General features: G+C 43.0%; 1 protein-coding gene across 2 annotated transcripts in view; it reads left to right on the top strand.

Moving 5' to 3' along the window:
• Positions 1–17,143, top strand: part of LOC133472937 (sodium/calcium exchanger 1-like) — a 36,470-nt gene that overhangs the window by 2,781 nt on the left and 16,546 nt on the right. For both annotated transcript variants that reach the window (XM_061764520.1, XM_061764519.1), the window contains exons 2-5: positions 15,611–15,811; positions 16,040–16,179; positions 16,261–16,413; positions 16,735–16,962. In XM_061764520.1, the coding sequence (XP_061620504.1) occupies positions 15,664–15,811; positions 16,040–16,179; positions 16,261–16,413; positions 16,735–16,962 (669 nt within the window). In that variant the 5' untranslated portion in view covers positions 15,611–15,663. The remainder of the gene's footprint in view (positions 1–15,610; positions 15,812–16,039; positions 16,180–16,260; positions 16,414–16,734; positions 16,963–17,143) is intronic.

The following is a 17,143-nucleotide window of genomic DNA, read 5'->3' as shown; positions in this document are numbered from 1 at the left end:
TGTCAAGTCTTGCGTTGAATCTCGTTTGATTTACTTCATCACAAATCAGTGTACTGCTCGGACGCTTGCCTTTCTGTTTTGGCCTGTCTTTTATCTTGGCTCACTTTGTACGTTGTATCACGCCTAATTGAAATGCCGTTATTGCGTTCCAGGAATCCCCCCCCCCCTTCCCCCCGAAAATACCAAAGAATATAGCACTGTATTGCATCAAAACACATTAATAAATCGCAGTAAAAGAGATGTTAACTAAAGTGATTTATAAAGTGTTTATTGCAGGAGCTAGGTTTCATGGTTTATTTATATATATTTTAAAGCTGTATGAACCTCCCTAGACGCTTATTAATCTGCGAAAAAGTTTTAAAAACGTTTATTTCCACTCTCAGTTGAAGTTTATTGTCATACTATACCTAAAACAAGGAGAATTACACCTTCTGTATTTAAAATGCGAACTACATTGGCTGAGGAACGGCCCTTGATAGCTTAATGCTAACAGAAGTTGGGAATGCCATTGACATGCTAGCGCTTAGCGTTTTACAACCCTTTAAGCAACAGATATTTGAACACATTTTTTTTTTGTACCACTCTTGGCATAAATCATAAAAATGCAGACAAAAATAAATTACCTTGTGTTAATACCGTTCAAATATCCCGTTTCCCAAACTTGGATCGTATTCAGATGCTTTGTTGATCTGATCCCCAGAGGTGACACTGAGGTGTTACAGTAGTCAAAAAAAAAAAAAGTATGTTTCATTCAGATTTGAGTTGTTAAACTGCTAAATAGCAGTTCAGAGATGGCTGAAAACATGTTTTTCCGGTGGTTCCTTTTTATTTTGGGCTGGAGGAGGTAGCGAGGAGCAGATGGAGCACTTGTTGCTGGCTTCCAAGTGGCCTCTTTGCTCTCCTCCTCGTCCACCCTTGACACCCTGTCATTTGTGCTCTCCACCCAGCTTGTGCGGCTTTCGCTCTGGCGAGTGGGAGGCTCTGCCACGAGAGCAACTCCACTTCGGATACAACATGGAAAAAAAGGGGCGGGGGGTGAACGACAGAGAATGGCTACAAATCTGGGCTCAAACAATTGTTACCCATGAAATCAAAGAGTTCCATCCCTATGCGGAATTCCCAAATAGTTCTTTGCCACCATCCTGTGCCATCTCGGTGGCAAGAAACGTTGTTAAAGTGAGTTGAAGAGTTTCGTTTAGACAAAAGTAGTGCTTTGCCACCATCTTGCGGTGTTCTGGTGGCAAGGAACTATGTTAAAGTAAGTTGAGGAGTTTCCCTTAGACAAAAATAGTGCTTTGCTGCCATCTTGTGGCATATTGGCGGTGAGGAACTATGTTAAAGTGAATTGAACCGTTTCATATAGCCAAAAGTAGTGCTTTGCCGTCATCTTGTGTTATCTCGGTGGCAAGGAACTATGTGAAAGTAAGTTGAGGACTTTCATTTAGACCAAAATAGCGCTTTGCCGCCATCTCGTGGCATCTTAGTGGCAAGGAACTATGTTAAAGTGAGTTGTGGAGTTTCATTTCGACCCCAAAAATGCTTTGTCGCCATCTTGTGACATCTTTTTTTTTCCTGTTTTACGTCATTGTGACCGATATAGATAAGAGAGCGATGTCACGTGTTCTGTTGGGACGCGTTTTGTCATCTTTTTGGGGTCTATATTTCGATTGCCGTATCGTGATAATACCAATAATTATCATCATTTTGGTCATGATCATCATGCCGTTTCATCTGTGTATAATACGTGTCATTTTCCCAATAGGAACATCCACATATTTCCATCTTCATGTTTCAGTAAATTTCCCTCAAACAAGCTGCTTCGTTTCCCCTCCATTTTCTTTTTTTTTTTTTTTTTCCCCCGAGCCTCCAGCTCAGTACATCCCGCTCGCATTCCCGTGTTCCCCCCCGTCTGTAACCATGGCGTCGTCACCTTCCTTCTTCTCCCGTCCGCTCCTCATCCTCAGTCTGCCTCCTTGTTGCCCGTGGTCTCCGCCATTATTCATTTGTGTGTAATCTGTCACTGCGGCACAAACCTGCTTTACATAATCTGATAATAATACACACACACACACACTTTATAAGCATGCACCGTGCATTTGGACTTGTGTCATCGGTGGACCTGATTATCATAAGCGATTGACCGATCGGCAGGAAGACAACTGCGGAGGAAAGTGATGCGACGCTGAATGATGAATACCCATAATCCCTCACTTCTTGATTTTTCCTTGTTGAAACGCCACAGAATCTTTCTCTCATGTTTACTCTGGGTGGCGTCTCGTCAGCTCGCCAAGGCACTGGGACCTCAGCGTTTTCGTGTCCGGGGTGAACCACAAAATAAAGCTACGGAATCTTGCTCTCGGAACGTAACGGCCTTAATGTGAAACGCACTTCCTGCGCGTCTCCGCGAGATACGCGCAACTGTGCCCGGTTATTTGTTTCCCACAGAAAGCTGGGAGCAGGTCAGGCAAGCACCAAAAATGTCCCTTCATTACGTTGCTCTACAGCGAACCCCCACTATATTTACACTTCATCAACATGACTGATTTTGAATCTTGTTTTAAATTTTGTGGGCTTCTTACAGTACACGCAATGAATGGCAACTCCTAATTTAGAGTCGCGTGCCTTCTTTGTAGTACCACGTTGTGCCACAAACATGCCAGGCAGCACTGAGCGCTACCGGATATACATGCAGCGTAATTAAGAACAAGAAGAAGAGGCAGAGAAGGTCCCCTGCTAAACAGAGAGAGCAAATGCCTGTGAATAATGTTGTTCTGTATGTTTGGTTGAACATCTGAGTGTTTATACATCCAATGTTTAACTATTTTGTGTTTACTAGTATTTTTAAAAACGGTTTATATCGTCTTCCTATATTGCGGGACAGAATATTTATACACACACACACACACAAGCCGAGCAACAATTCATCAGCGAGGGCGCGTTTGTTAACTTCAAGCGAGCGAGTGTGAACTTCTGGTGACGGTTGCCAGACGCTGACCCAGAAGCACTTGAAAGTGCCGCCAAAGTTGGAAGGAGCATGAATAATTTGGGCGAGCGGGATGATGGGAAACATGCACAGTGGGAAGGAGGAGGAATTCAAAGACGCACTTTGAGTTTAACGGTTTCCTTTGTTCCGTGACCAAGCTCGTAACTGAAGTGACTCAAAACACCATATTTTTACAAAATGTCTTCAATGAAGCATAATACAATACATATAATGTATAAAAACACAATAAAAAATGTCTGTAGAGAAATAAACTGGTTGTATAAAGTATACTTAGTGTATGTGTTGTACTATTCTTTGTTTGTGTCTGGATGACTGTAATAAACTGCCACCCGGTGGCCAAGACGGGCACACCAGAAGGAGCAGCACAATGAATTGGATTGCAGCATTAAAACATGATGCACACACTGTTTAATTCTTTACGTTCTATTGAATCATGTTATTAGTTTCTTTTTAAAAAGTACGGCATTATATAGTGCGGGGAAATTTTTTTTGCTCAGTTACGCGTGTGGTCACAGAACAATTTAAACTTGCATCTCAAGTCAAGACTGGACTGCTTCTGACTCGGCTCTTTTTAAAAAGGTCAGCAAATCCCGTTTTCTCGTTTTCGGGACCGATGCGACGTTCCAACCGACAACGTCTTGTCGCGTCCAGTTGCGCTCGTGTCGCGTTGTTTTAGCGCAACGGGCATTTCCAGTCGCCGCGTTCGATGTGCAATGTTGCCGCTCGGCTAAATAAATTCTTCAACTTTCTAAAGTTAGCCCTCGCCTCAAATCTTGGCTACTTATTTTGTTATTTATTTTTCACGCTTTGTGGCTCGCTTGTGACTACTATACACAGTGTGTATCCTTACCCCCCCTTAGTCTGTTTTGTTCTTTTGTGTTGTTCAGTGAGCAGAGATGTGTTAGCATCAAAAGCCAAAGGACAGGGAACACTGTGTGTGTGTCTGTGTGCGTGTGCGTGCGTGTGTGTGTCGTTCGATTGCTTCTTCTCAGTGGTTTTGTGTGTGCCTCCTTCAAGTTTTCTGCTCTGTGAACACTGAGCTGGCGTGACCTCTCAGCATCATATACAGGAACACAAGAATGCATCCATAACCAGAAGCATGTACAAGCTAATATGCATACAGAAGCACACACACAAGCACATGACATGAATGGTAGCCAATCAGAGTGCGGCAGGCAGCTATTGTTCTTCGAGCATCTGCGATCTGCCGAGTGCGGACAAAGCGTATCCGTGGCGTCTCCAACTGCGGAATTCGCTCGGGGTGGAGATTATGCCGCTTGTGTGTTGCGTAACGCCATACGTGTCGTCCGCATTTATGGGATTGCATACATTAGGCGGCCGGCGGGGATTATTGTTAAATCCCCGGGGCTAGTTAAAGGGATGAGCAGCGCATATGCACCGAGGTCCAATACCTGGACTCCACTGCCCGCGCACGTAAACGTTTGTGCTCCAGGGCCACCTTTACATTTTTAACACGGACGCATGTCAAGGCCAAGTCAGGGTAAAATGTCGACGCAAAATGTTGAATTTGAACAATAAAATATTCCTTCTCTCATTTTTACATGTCATTTTTCGTAATTAATTTAGTCATCATAAATGAACTCTTTATTGAATCAAATACAATATTTGACAATTTTTTTTTTAATCATTTACAGTCACCAGATTATTTTATGTGATGAGTGAATAAATGTGCAAATTCTGATTATTTCTGGGAACCTGTCTTGAACTGGGAACTGTTGAAGTGAGTTGAAGCGCTCCATTTAGACAAAAGTAGCCCTTTGCTGCCGTCTTGTGGCATTTATCGGCAATTACAGTCCAGTATGCCAGGACCGGTGCTAATGTAAATGTTCAGCAGGCCTTACTTTGCCCACTCCTCCTCAATGTACTCCGTATACTTCTCGCTCTGGTAGAGCATTGACCTGAAACGTTCATGGACATGTTACATAAAAAAAATGAATAAAATAAATAAAAAGCCCCTGCAGTGATGATGTCACCGGACAGGTGGCGAGCCTTTTTGCTCATCCATATTATACAACATGCATGACGTGCTCACATGAACGTTCAAATTCAAAGGATCCCTGCAAATTAGGGATAATGTTGATTACGATCATGATAACGATAATGATGAACACTCGGCTTCTGTCATCACTCACTCGGCCGCGCCCCTCAAATGCACACATCTAACACGCATCTTTTATGAAGTTTCATTGGCTGGCCAATTAGCTCTTTTCAAATCACTTTTGCTGTTTTATTTATTTTTTTGCACGTTACAACATAAGACCGATTCTAACAAACAAAAATATCAGCAAAAATCAGCAAAAAATTGGCAGATTCTTGCCGATTTTTCTGTCTGTACTGTCAAATGTTCTGCCTGTAATTCATAGCTTTATTATCAGCATTGAGGGACCCAAAAAAGAAGTTATTTTATTCATTATGTATTTTCTTTAATTAATTAATCGGACGCTGAATTTTATCCTGCCAAATATCAGAATCGGCATCGGCCTGAGAATAATTCATATTGGTCGGGCCGTAGTTATTACCGTCTTGCGCCGGGCCCACCGTCTTCCTCGTCACTCTTTAACGCAAAAAGGTTACCACGTGGAGCGCCAATGAAACAATAAAACATTTACACACACACACACACACACTTAGCATGCAGGCGCATTAAAAATGGAGACGTGTCGAAGCGTTAAGAGAAAAAGGCGTGCGCCAGGGACTGTGTGCACTCGAGTGTGCGATGGATCGCTCGTGGTTTTTGCTGTTGCGCTGTTTCCTGTATGTGTATTTAGTTTTTTAAAATAATTGTTTTTTTTGTGTTCAATCAGATTTTAGCGTCTGTCAATCTAATCTTCCCAGGAGCTTCTCATGAAAATATGATTTTTTTTTTTGTCATGTTATGAATAAAAATGACCACCACCATTTTTGCTTTGACAATAACGATTGCCTTTACTATGAATGCCCCAAATTTTAAATCATCAATAACTTTTTGAAAATAGGACTTGAAGCGTAGCTGTTTGAGCATTGGTGACATTTACCCACATAAAACCGAGGTGGCATAAGAAAATTGCTTTTTATTTATTATTATGATGATCATTTTTTACCTTCTTACAGGTATCTGCTGTTATTGATCGAGTTATATGAAAATTTAATGTTCTTATCACATTCCTTCGAGCCACTCCAAAAATGGACTTTCAGAGTGGTGTGTGCATGCAGCGCTCGGGATTCATATTTTCACGCGGTCAAGGGCTTGTCGACTCGCAAATTATGATGTAAAAAAAAATATATATATTATTATTATTTTAATTCTAATTTGTGAGCTCTCCTCCATCTCCTTACAAGGGAACATTTTAATCGATCCCAAGAGAGAAGAGAAGCTCCTCTCGTGCACGTCATGTTGTCGCTGGAGACTGGTGTATCTTATTAATCGCCATAGCAACAGCATCAGAGCTACTTTTTTTTTTTTTTTTTTTTCCTCCCCTCTTTGCACTCCCCTTCTCTACACACACACGCACACATTGACAGATTATGGTTCCATTCACATTCACATTACAGCCACCAACTATTATTGGACGCGACGGAGCGCTGACACGCAGTCACGGTTGCTTAGATTTTGTCCGCGTGAGTGTCGGTGTTGTAAAGGGAACTCGCCAGGAAGTCAAAGCGACTCAAATGAGTGATTTGTGGACGCGTAGGCAGGGGGTCACCTTCGCCCCCCGCCGTGCCGTGAGTCGGCTTTTGCGTTTGTGCGCGCCTGTTCTGGGAGCTCTGAAACAGGTGAAAAGAGCTGAAGGTGTCTTCAAGCCACAGCAGATGGGAATTCAAACGTTATTGGAGCGTATGCTTCATGACTCATTCATAATGCGTGAATGTGTGTGTGTGTGCGTGTGTGTCCTTGTCCTGCTTGCTGTGTAGGTACTTGCACTTGTCACCCTGAGGGGCTTATATAAATACAATTACACACCCGCCAAGGTACAGAGCGCCAAAGACAAAGAGACGTGCGCGCACACGAGGTTCCGCTTGTGTGCTACAAGTTGTGACTTTCCTTTGAGTCGGCGGCGTTTGGACCGTTCGAAAGGCATCGACTCATTTCGCAGTAAGCGGCACTTTGGCAAATAGTGAACAATTCTTCCCAAAAAGAAAAAAAAAAGGCCTCAAACTGGTTAAAGTCTGCTGTCAAGCTAAATATAAAACAAGTACGATTACACATTGCGTATTTAAAAAAAAAAAAAAAAAAAAAAAAAAAAAAAACTACATATTTTAGCCTTTAGTCCACTAGCTTAATGCTAATGCTTATACATAATGGGAAATGTGGATATAACCATTTAAGAAACGGATATTTGTGCAGCAAGATATTTGGGCATTCAATAGTACTCACAGTTATATATTCTTTATCCTCTGCGAGGAGCTGACACGTCTCCATTGCATTATTCGGAATCCCACTTGCGTTCTAGGCAGGACATTGGCTCCTGCATAGCGCAAGGGCAGGCTATGCAAATTCAATGAGATGTACAAAATAAAAACAATCAAGTTGGTTATGGTTAGAGTTAGGGATAGGATTAGGGTTAGGGTGGGTGAGGATGGGTTCGGGTTAGTGTGGGTGACAGCCAATCATAGTGCAGCAGCGCATGTCCTGCAGCAGGGAGTGTCCTGCCTAGAAGACCAGTGGGATTCCATATTAACGCGTCTCTACTGTACAGACAGTAGTTTTCCTATTTAAAAAAAAAAAAACACATTACAACATTTTTTTTAATTTTTTTTTATCGAAGCTTGAACAGATTATGGCATTTCCATTCATTTCAATGGGAAAAGATGATTTGTGGCTTAAAGTAATTTTGTGGTACAAGCATGGTTCCGGAACAAATTCAATTTAAATTAAATTACATTTGTATCGCAAGGCACCACTGTGTATCTTTATGATACAAAGTGAAAGCTTCATATGAAAACCGGCATGTGTTTTTTTTGAAAGGATGCTTCCTATTTGTGCGCGTGCAGAAAAGGTCGGCCAGTGCAAAGTCAAACCTCCAAATGTGCACAGCTGCGTGACTCACCTGCTCGACTCGGACTCGGACTGAGTGTGTGCACGCATGCGTGCAATGCAACAACCACTTTCGGCTGTGCTTTACTTGTGTGTGTTTTTTTTTTTTTTTTTTTTTTTTTTTTAAATCTATTCATCGCCCCCGTGAATCCGTCGGTTTAAATAGCGTAAATGACTCGTGTGGGCCAACAGAACGAGCGAAAGCCACACACGCACGCGCGCACACATACACAAACAAAGACTGTGTAATAATAATGATGCGTGCGCGTGAGATTGTGAGGTGAACTCAGTGCTTGTGTTTTTGTCGTTTGTGACCTTTGAACAATCTGCTGCGTGCCAGTATGGGTGGAAGGTGTGTGTCTGTGTGTGTGTTTGTGAGAGTGTATGACTGTGTGTTTGCGTGTTTTTTAAATTGGTATGTTTGTGTATGGTTTTGTGTTTCTGTAAGTATTTGTGTGTGTGTGTGTGTGAGTGTCTGTCGTTGTGTGTGTTTGTGCTTTTGTGTGTTTATTTTTGTTTGTGTATGTTTTTGTGTTGTTGGATGTTTTTTGTCTTTGTGTGTGAATGTGTGTATTTTCTGTGCTAATATTTTGCACGTGTGCGTGTTTTGTGTTTCTATTTGTTTGTGCGTGTTGTTGTCATCGCCTGCAGGTCCACTGTGGTCGGATGACTGTACGTAATTTAGTACACGTAATCTATTAGCTGCTGTTGCCTGGTGCGTATTGATATGGGTCAATATCCGAATCCCAGCAGCGAATCGATTGTGATTATTGCGGCTCGTTAATTGGACGCAATTCCCCAAATGAAAGCCACGAAACGAGGACCGGCTCAGAATGAGTCAAGTGCTTCCAGTCGTTCGGCGGTCAAACAACAGCACATTTTTTTTTTATTTGTGTGTTAATAAGGACAAATAGCACTATAATATTGTACTTTATAAAACATAGCATAATGACATAAATAAATAGAATGTATAAAATGTAAAGAATTAAACAGTTTGTGCATCATGACTTGGGTGTGGTGCTCCTTGTGGTGTGCCCGCCTTGGCCACTGGGAGGCAGTACTGTACAATGCAGCCACAAACGAAGCGGAATAGACGCCTTCTACTACAACTCCGTTTTTTCTAATATTAGTCTTTTTTTCACAGAGAAAAAAATATATATATATGCCGGTGTGTATTGTCATATTATCGTTCTTCATGTGTTGATGCACCATTTGTGTTCAAATATCCGTTGCTTAAAGGATTTGCAAACCGCGACTATCGACGCTAACCGTGAGCACGTACGTCAATGGCAAATTCGCATTTGCTCGCCGCCAGCCTCAGCTCGTTTTGTGTCGAAGCTGAGCTGCGCCGGTAATTTAAAACGCACTTTTCTGCTCCATTCACAAACCTGCCAAGTCATTAGCTGTTCACATTATTCTGCTTCTGACTCCCATTGTTCGCCACATGCACGCCGTCTTTCCCGCTCTCCGAAAAGGGACACGTGGGTTCTCCATCTGCAAAAAAAAAAAAAAGTCAAACCCTCGTTCCACCGATGAAGATAGCGGTATTAACGAGAGTGAGATTCAAAAGGAGGGATGAATACCACTCTTGGTTCTTTGGTCATCTTCTGGTGCCCACTGACAAGCAGACAAAGCAAATGAATGCTGACCAGGCTGTTATCTCCAACTGTCTTATCCAGCTGCCTCACTCTGGGTGATGCAGGGAGGCGTTGGTCCCAACAAAAGGGGTTGCCGGACTTGGAAAGGTGGAAGACGATAGGAGGCCGAATTGGGTTTATTTTTGGCGCCAGCGTCGGAAATACCTTCGGCGCATGGGCAACTTAGCATCTATGTCTTTAAACAACAGATATCTGAACACAAATGGTACAGCAACATAGAACAATGCTCACAGGCGTATAGTCTTAATCCTCCGCAAAGAACGACTAATATGACTGAGAAGCCGAGAGAGGGGCTGAGTCTCCAGTAGGATATATCTGTATGTTTGTCTTATTGTTCCCCCCCGGTGGCCAACACGCACAGACCAGAATGAGCAGCACAATGTACATTGACGGAGAAAGTGTGACAAAAATTGTTAAATTGTCAGATTAGGTCAGTACTGTATGTTTTCAAGTATAACGTTATAAAGTGCTATTTTTGCTATGTTTTTTTTTGTATTTTTGTTTGTCCTCGTTGGACGTCTGCACTTGGTATTGTTTATTGTTTCACGTTGAGACAGCCGGACTATCTGTTCCCGACACGAACTGCGTCTCCCGTCCATCATCCCGCAATGGCGGCCTGCTGTGGGGCCGTCTGGAAATCGGGAAGAGATGTGACGGAATGAGGGCGAGCCAGTGGCCGGGATCCGCTGGATTACTCTGACCTTGGGGTACTTGGCTTGAGCCGACTTTCTGTGCGTCACACGACGCAGGCATTAACAAGCCACGCGCCGTCTGTGTGTGTATGTGTGTGTGACCCGTGCCTGTGTGTACATGAGAACACGCACGACACGCGCGCAACCATTCCGCTGGTAAATCATCTGCAGTTGGAATGTAAACTAGAATGTTACACAGTCCACTAAAGCCAAACACTCCTATACTGTATATCAAATCTATTTGCCCCTTTGGAATGAATTGGAATGCCATCAATTTGCTACGTTACAGTTAGTTCGGTTAGGTCTGCCTTCGTCCATGCTCCTTGTGGCGTGACACAGTACTACACTGTCCAAGTGTTTTCACCTTGGATTCGTGAGTTTGACCGCTTGTCGATAAGCAGTATGTGATACTTTCGAGCAGGGATGTCAAACTCTTGTATTTATTTTATATATATATATATATATATATTTTTTTTTTGTTACAGGCCGCATTGTAGTTCCGGTTTCCCTCAGAGGCCTGTTGTGACTGTCTAAATATTTAACTGCATCATCAAATTATGACTTGACCGTAACACCTGCCAATCCGCCAAATGTGGGTGAATTACAGCATATATGTATAATAAATAATATGACGATGCAATTAACGTGCACCCCGATATAGCGAGGGATTAGCGTATTTTAATAACCCATGAATCGGTTGATGATTTTCTTTCAATGAATCGAAGAATCTGATTTTTTTGAACAAACATGTTTTTTAATTGCCATTTCTTTATTAAAACAACAGAACATTGTCTCAAATTGACAGTGCAGAAAATAAACATAAGCGATTATGATTCAGTTGCAAGTTTGGTCCGTAACATGTTGGATAATCCGCGTGAATTTTCTTCAGGCTGAGATTCCAAAGATTTTGACAATTTTAGGCTATAAACGTCTGGAAACGTGCCTGTCAAAGCTAGTGGCATTTTTTTTTTTTTTTTGCAAAACACGAGCCTAAAAATCCCTAAAATTGTCATACGTGAAGGTCGTGTTTGTGTTTGCGCGTGTGCGCCCTGATGTCGCTCCCCTGCGCGGGTTTAGTGATGCATGCGCACTTGAGTGCCGCCGGCTTTCACTCGGGCTCTCCAGCGCCAGGCCGTTCACTAACCGGCTCGGACAACCGCGCGCAGCGGCGGCCCGCTCAGGAACGATGACGGCGGCCCTCAAATCTGACTAATTACGCGTCACATCGGCTCCGTAGCTGTATAATCTCTGCGCTGCTCTTGACTCGTTTTTTAATCTCCTAGTTCCCTTCTGGGGTTTGATCAGAATTCTCGCTTTTTGTTTGTTTCTTCTTGGTGGAAGCAAGGAGATGAATGCTGCAAGACACGAGCGCATACCAGCGCCAATTGTTGCTTTTGGAAAGCTGTTTGAATATTTATTCCACGCAGGTCAAGGTCCATATACTAGTAACATGTCCTACTATTCACGTGTTTTCCACTACTGCCTTTACTAATGAGGTTACTAGTGAGGCAAAACTTTGGACTAGTTGACAACTACGTACTACTACTAATGACACAAAATTCTACTAGTAAACATCTAGCACTTCACTATTAGTACTAGTAGCATGCATATGTCAACTAGTGCAGTTTTAGCTCACTCATACAGTAACATATAGTTCTACTAGTGTATGGCAAGCTGTTTGAGGATTTATTGGATAGCCTACAAGTGTGCTAAATTGTCCTTGTACTAGTATACTCTTTGTCCTCACTAGTAAGACAATTCAGGACTCTAGTAAAATGACAGGGGTGCACTAGTAGAAGGATTGTGTCACACCAGTGATGTTTTTCCACCGCTGTATTACATTTCTGCGCACTAGTAGAACAACGTCATGTTACTAGTGAGGCAAAACTGTGCACGAGTTAACAACTGGGTGCTAGATGTTAACCGGTACAATTTTGTAATATCACTAGTAGCACTAGTAGCACCCAGTTGTCAACTAGTGCACTGGCCTGCCGCATATTATAATAAAGTTAAATATGCGCAGATAAAAAAATGACATTGTTGAAAGATGGAACACTATTTTTTTTTAGATAAAAAATGCGAATGTGACCAAATGGCACAAGGTATGACACTTTATTTTGAAGTAAGGAATTCTTTAAATGTAAAAAAAAGAAAGTTGATGAAAACCTGTCACATTTTTTTCTTTTATTTTCGGTTCCAAATAAATTGGAATGTTACAAGATATCACACTGTTTTTTTTTTTTAATTCAGAAAACTGTAGCTACCACACTAATAGTAATGACTTTCTGCTTTGTCGCTGATAATAACTAAAGTTGAGTCGTTTTTTTTTGTTTTCTTTGAAAAATATGTTGAACTGCTCAGCATATGTTGACCAATGGAATATTGAATTGGTTTTAGCATAAACACCAGGTGGAAAAAGTTTGCACGGGGCAAGGGGTTGGGGGTGCGGCTCATGGTACCGGATTCCAACACTGAAGGAGATCGTTTGGATTTATTTTAGACTCTTCAACTTTCTCTCCTTTGGTCTTTTATTCACTCTAAGCAGAGCAAATCCAGCCTGTCTTTCCAGATCGGTTATTTCAGGTGGTAGAAAAGTGCTGAACGAAAATACCACACAGGCAAATGTAGGCTTTAATAGAGGTCTTGTATGCCTTTTGAAGAAGCAAAAGCGAAGATGCAGCCAATGCAGTGTGCATTTGCGCGTTTTCTTTTGTGTATGTATGTGTATGTGTGTGTGTGTGTGTTGACTCACGGTGTCAAACGAGGCAGAAGAGCAAAGTGCAGCTGATGTGGTATGACTCAGCAGGCACGGTCACTGAAGGGGTCCAAACTGGAGTGTTGCGCATTTGATATCAAACCCTGTTCTTACATCGCATCCTGAAGTACACTTGCTCAATCCAATAAATAGTAAACTTTTTTTTTTTTTTTTTTTTTTTTTTAAAGGAAAGTAATGCTCTATTATTAGGATATGGGGAAAACATGTTGAAATCTGCAATACAGTAAGCCTGTGTTAACCCATGAGACGAAATGTGCAACGTAGCCACCAAGTATTTATGGTATTTTTTATATTTATACATAAATATATATATATATTTCAAAGTTTCGGGAATGCACTTCATCACCAACACACAATAGTTCCATGTAAGGTACCGAATTTTCTTTTGTTACTGTTTGTTTAATAACGTGATTGAAAGAGCACCAGTGGCTGTTTCCGTCCTCCCTCTATCCTAACCACCTCTTATGGATGGTGGTGGGCTATATTTAATTAGCTAACAAAGTTTACTTTACCGGAGACGTGCAGTTGAATACTGCACTGTACGATACAATAACAAAATCTGCGATGCACTAAATCTGAAATAAGTGAACCGCGATTTAGCGAGGAACTACTGGATAGAGAGACCGTATAAAAAAAAAATGTTCCATCATTTTCCATCTACAACACACTTTAAAAACATTTGACCTTAAAATAGTTTCTATTAAGTATTCCTTAGCACCTGTTGTCCGCTCTCGCGCACGCAGCTGTTTTTGTCACTCCCAGTTAAAGTTGACTTTAAAACTGGCACATAAAACCAAAAAGAAATCAACATTGTATATTTAAACACCAAAATATGCTTACATTTAATGTGAAACACTACAGGCGGACTGATGGAAAATTAGCATCAATGTGGTCATTATAAACCTTCAAACAGCTGCTACTTTAACGCACACGGAGCACGCGCACCGTAGAATCAAAGCGTACGACAATACTCACCTATATTCTCCGCTCTATGGGCAACGACTGCGACTGCGACTTAGTAGGGGACCTTCTCGGCCTCTTCTTCTTGCACTTAATTAAGCTGCATGTCTTCCAGTAGAGCTCAGTGCCGCCCTTCATGCTGTGGCGTGACACAGTACTACACTGTACTCATCTTCCAGGCAGATTTGTATTGGATGATTGCGAGTAAGATTTGAAGACCTCCTCAAAGCAAAGCAGACGTTCTGGTAGTCCCTTTTTCTCACCACATATTGCGGCCACAGATCGGCGTTCAGATTTGGGCGCCGCAGAAGGCGCAATAAGGTCGAGTGGACGGCGAGGACGTGTGATTAAAAGGGAGCGCGAGCGAGTGTGAGGGGGTGGGAAGAGGACGTGGAGAGGGAGTTCTTATGGAGAGGCGGCGGACATGTGAAGTGAGTGTGAGCGAGCGGGCGGGCGTGCGTGGTGGCGGTGACCTCAACTCGACTGGCTTTCACAACAAGCAGCAGTTGGGCTGCTATAATTAGTAAAAATTCTTCCAAAAAATAAGACTTCAAGCTGTTTATTGCTATTCTCACCTGAAAGTTACTGTCGAATTGAACATAAAACAAAGAGAATTGTATTTGAAAACTACGACGTAGCCTCCATCTAGCATACAATGGGAAATGCCATAGCCACACGTGCTAACAATTAGCATCTGCGTGGCGGTGGTGTTGTTATACAGACAATATAACAATCTCATCTTTTATCATCTGTGACCCCCCCCCCCCCCTCCCCTCGACTAATATTATTGCCGTACTGATGAGCTGAGGAGAGGAGTTGAGATGTCTCAATGAACAGTAAAGCAGTCTGTCTCTCTGATGTTTCATTAAACCAGTTCCTGTTTACACGAGAGTTAGTTCCGTATGAACTTAAAACCAAGGCCAGGAGTGAACAGTGATTACACATTGACGTGGTTTCACCGTTATAACCCCCCCCCCCCCCCCCCCGCCCCCTCTCCCCCGCCCTCTGCCCGAGGGCAACCCTAACTACGATGTGACCCGTGATGAAAACATGTTTGACACCCCTGCACTAGGATGTGCAGTATGTGGGGCCGAGTGTTGAAGTGACAGGTTGCTTTCAGGGCGGCGTGACCTTGCAAGATATACGAAGACAAGGTCAACGACCCCCTGCTAATGTCAGCACACATGACTAAACTGCCGTTGTGATGTTGTGCGCGCCATCATTCTCTCTCCACTCCAAGTATTATTCAGTGATGTCAAACTTTCATTAGCATAGATAGCCCCAGGGGGCCGGATATAACAGTGAAACCACATGAATGTATAATCACTAGGTGTTTAACTGTATGCACCCCTCCACCCCCTCAAAAAAATAAAAAAATTCACAGTTCAGCACGTACTGAACTTGCCTAGTTGTAAACACAAAGTCATGCAAAACACCTGTGGTGTAATTTGTTTTTATTGTCTACTTATTTTTTTTTCCTTCCAGGTTGGGAACGCCTCTCTTGCAAGTCCGCTAGGAAGTCGTGTGGAACCATCAGAATGTCCCCGCCTGCTTCCTGTCTGCCTTCGTCCTCCTCCTTTCTTCTCTTGTGCGCCGCCTCACTTGTGCTCCTGTCCTGCGCTGGATGCGTCCATGCGCATTCACCTGAAAAGAACTGCTCCGCCGGGGGGGACCCTTGTCAGGATGGTGGGTCTGAAACAGGCATTTGTTTTTGTGATTCTTATGTAAACACTTGAGTCTCAACCAGATCCCACATCCCAGATCTTGGTTCGATCGATGTGGTACGATATGGAATTTATCAGAATCATTAATGTACCGCTGCTGATCTTTCCCTGGTAGATTATGCAGGATTATGCATTAGTTTCGTCCAGCATCATATTTGGTTCCCAATTGTAAAATTTTCCCTCATTTTAGGTGTCCTGCTGCCTGTGTGGAACCCCCAAAACCCATCAGTGGGGGACAAAGTGGCTCGGGCCATCGTGTACTTTGTAGCTCTCGTCTACATGTTCCTGGGCATGAGCATCATCGCGGACCGATTCATGTCCTCCATAGAGGTAGGCGGTTCTCAGATGGAGACATGGAAAATATCTATCCATAATAGTTGTATTCACAAGATGTATCCCTTCCCACTCTAGGTCATAACATCCCAGGAGAAAGAGATAACCATCAAGCGGCCCAACGGCGAGACCACCACTGCTACAGTCAGGATTTGGAACGAGACGGTTTCCAATCTGACCCTCATGGCTTTAGGCTCCAGCGCTCCTGAGATCCTGCTGTCCGTCATTGAGGTCGGTCCGGAAGAAATAGGCCGGCACAAAGCGGGACCTTATAAGAAACCTGAACTCCCTTAGTATGCCGGAATTAGTCTACAACACAGTTAGTGGAAGGTTAGCGTGACGAATGGGTGACGCACAATCATTGTACGGGCGGCGTGCCTCAGGAGTCATACACAAGTACCCCGCACTTATTATTTATGCAGCCCCTAAAAGAGAAGTGCGTCTCACTTTTGTCATACATATGGATGCCTCCTTAACAGCTGTGTGTCAGACCATATCTAATCAGGGGTATTCGGTCAGATTTACTGGTACAAATCTCTCCCTTCCCTACAGGTGTGCGGCCACAACTTCTCTGCGGGCGCTCTGGGCCCAAGCACCATCGTGGGCAGTGCCGCTTTCAACATGTTCGTCATCATCGCGCTGTGCGTCTACGTGGTGCCTGACGGCGAGACGCGCAAGATCAAACACCTGCGGGTGTTTTTCGTTACGGCCGCCTGGAGCATCTTCGCCTACATTTGGTTGTACCTCATCCTGAGCGTCTTCTCCCCGGGCGAAGTGGAGGTGAGGATGGAAAATGCTGACTGAATTTGGAATCCTCATTGGTTAAAGAAATAATCCCATTGCTAATATAGTTCAAGTTACTCTACTAAATGAAGAGAAGAGATTGTTGTGAATAAATTAGTACAATTAATGGAGTAAATATGAGAATCTAGGTTGCAAACCCTCATGGCCCACCACTTGT

This window comes from Phyllopteryx taeniolatus, chromosome 23, assembly GCF_024500385.1.
Source record: "Phyllopteryx taeniolatus isolate TA_2022b chromosome 23, UOR_Ptae_1.2, whole genome shotgun sequence".
Classification (NCBI taxonomy): domain Eukaryota; kingdom Metazoa; phylum Chordata; class Actinopteri; order Syngnathiformes; family Syngnathidae; genus Phyllopteryx; species Phyllopteryx taeniolatus.
The sequence above is the reverse complement of the archived record's forward strand: the minus strand, read 5'-3'. Positions and strand labels throughout refer to the sequence as shown.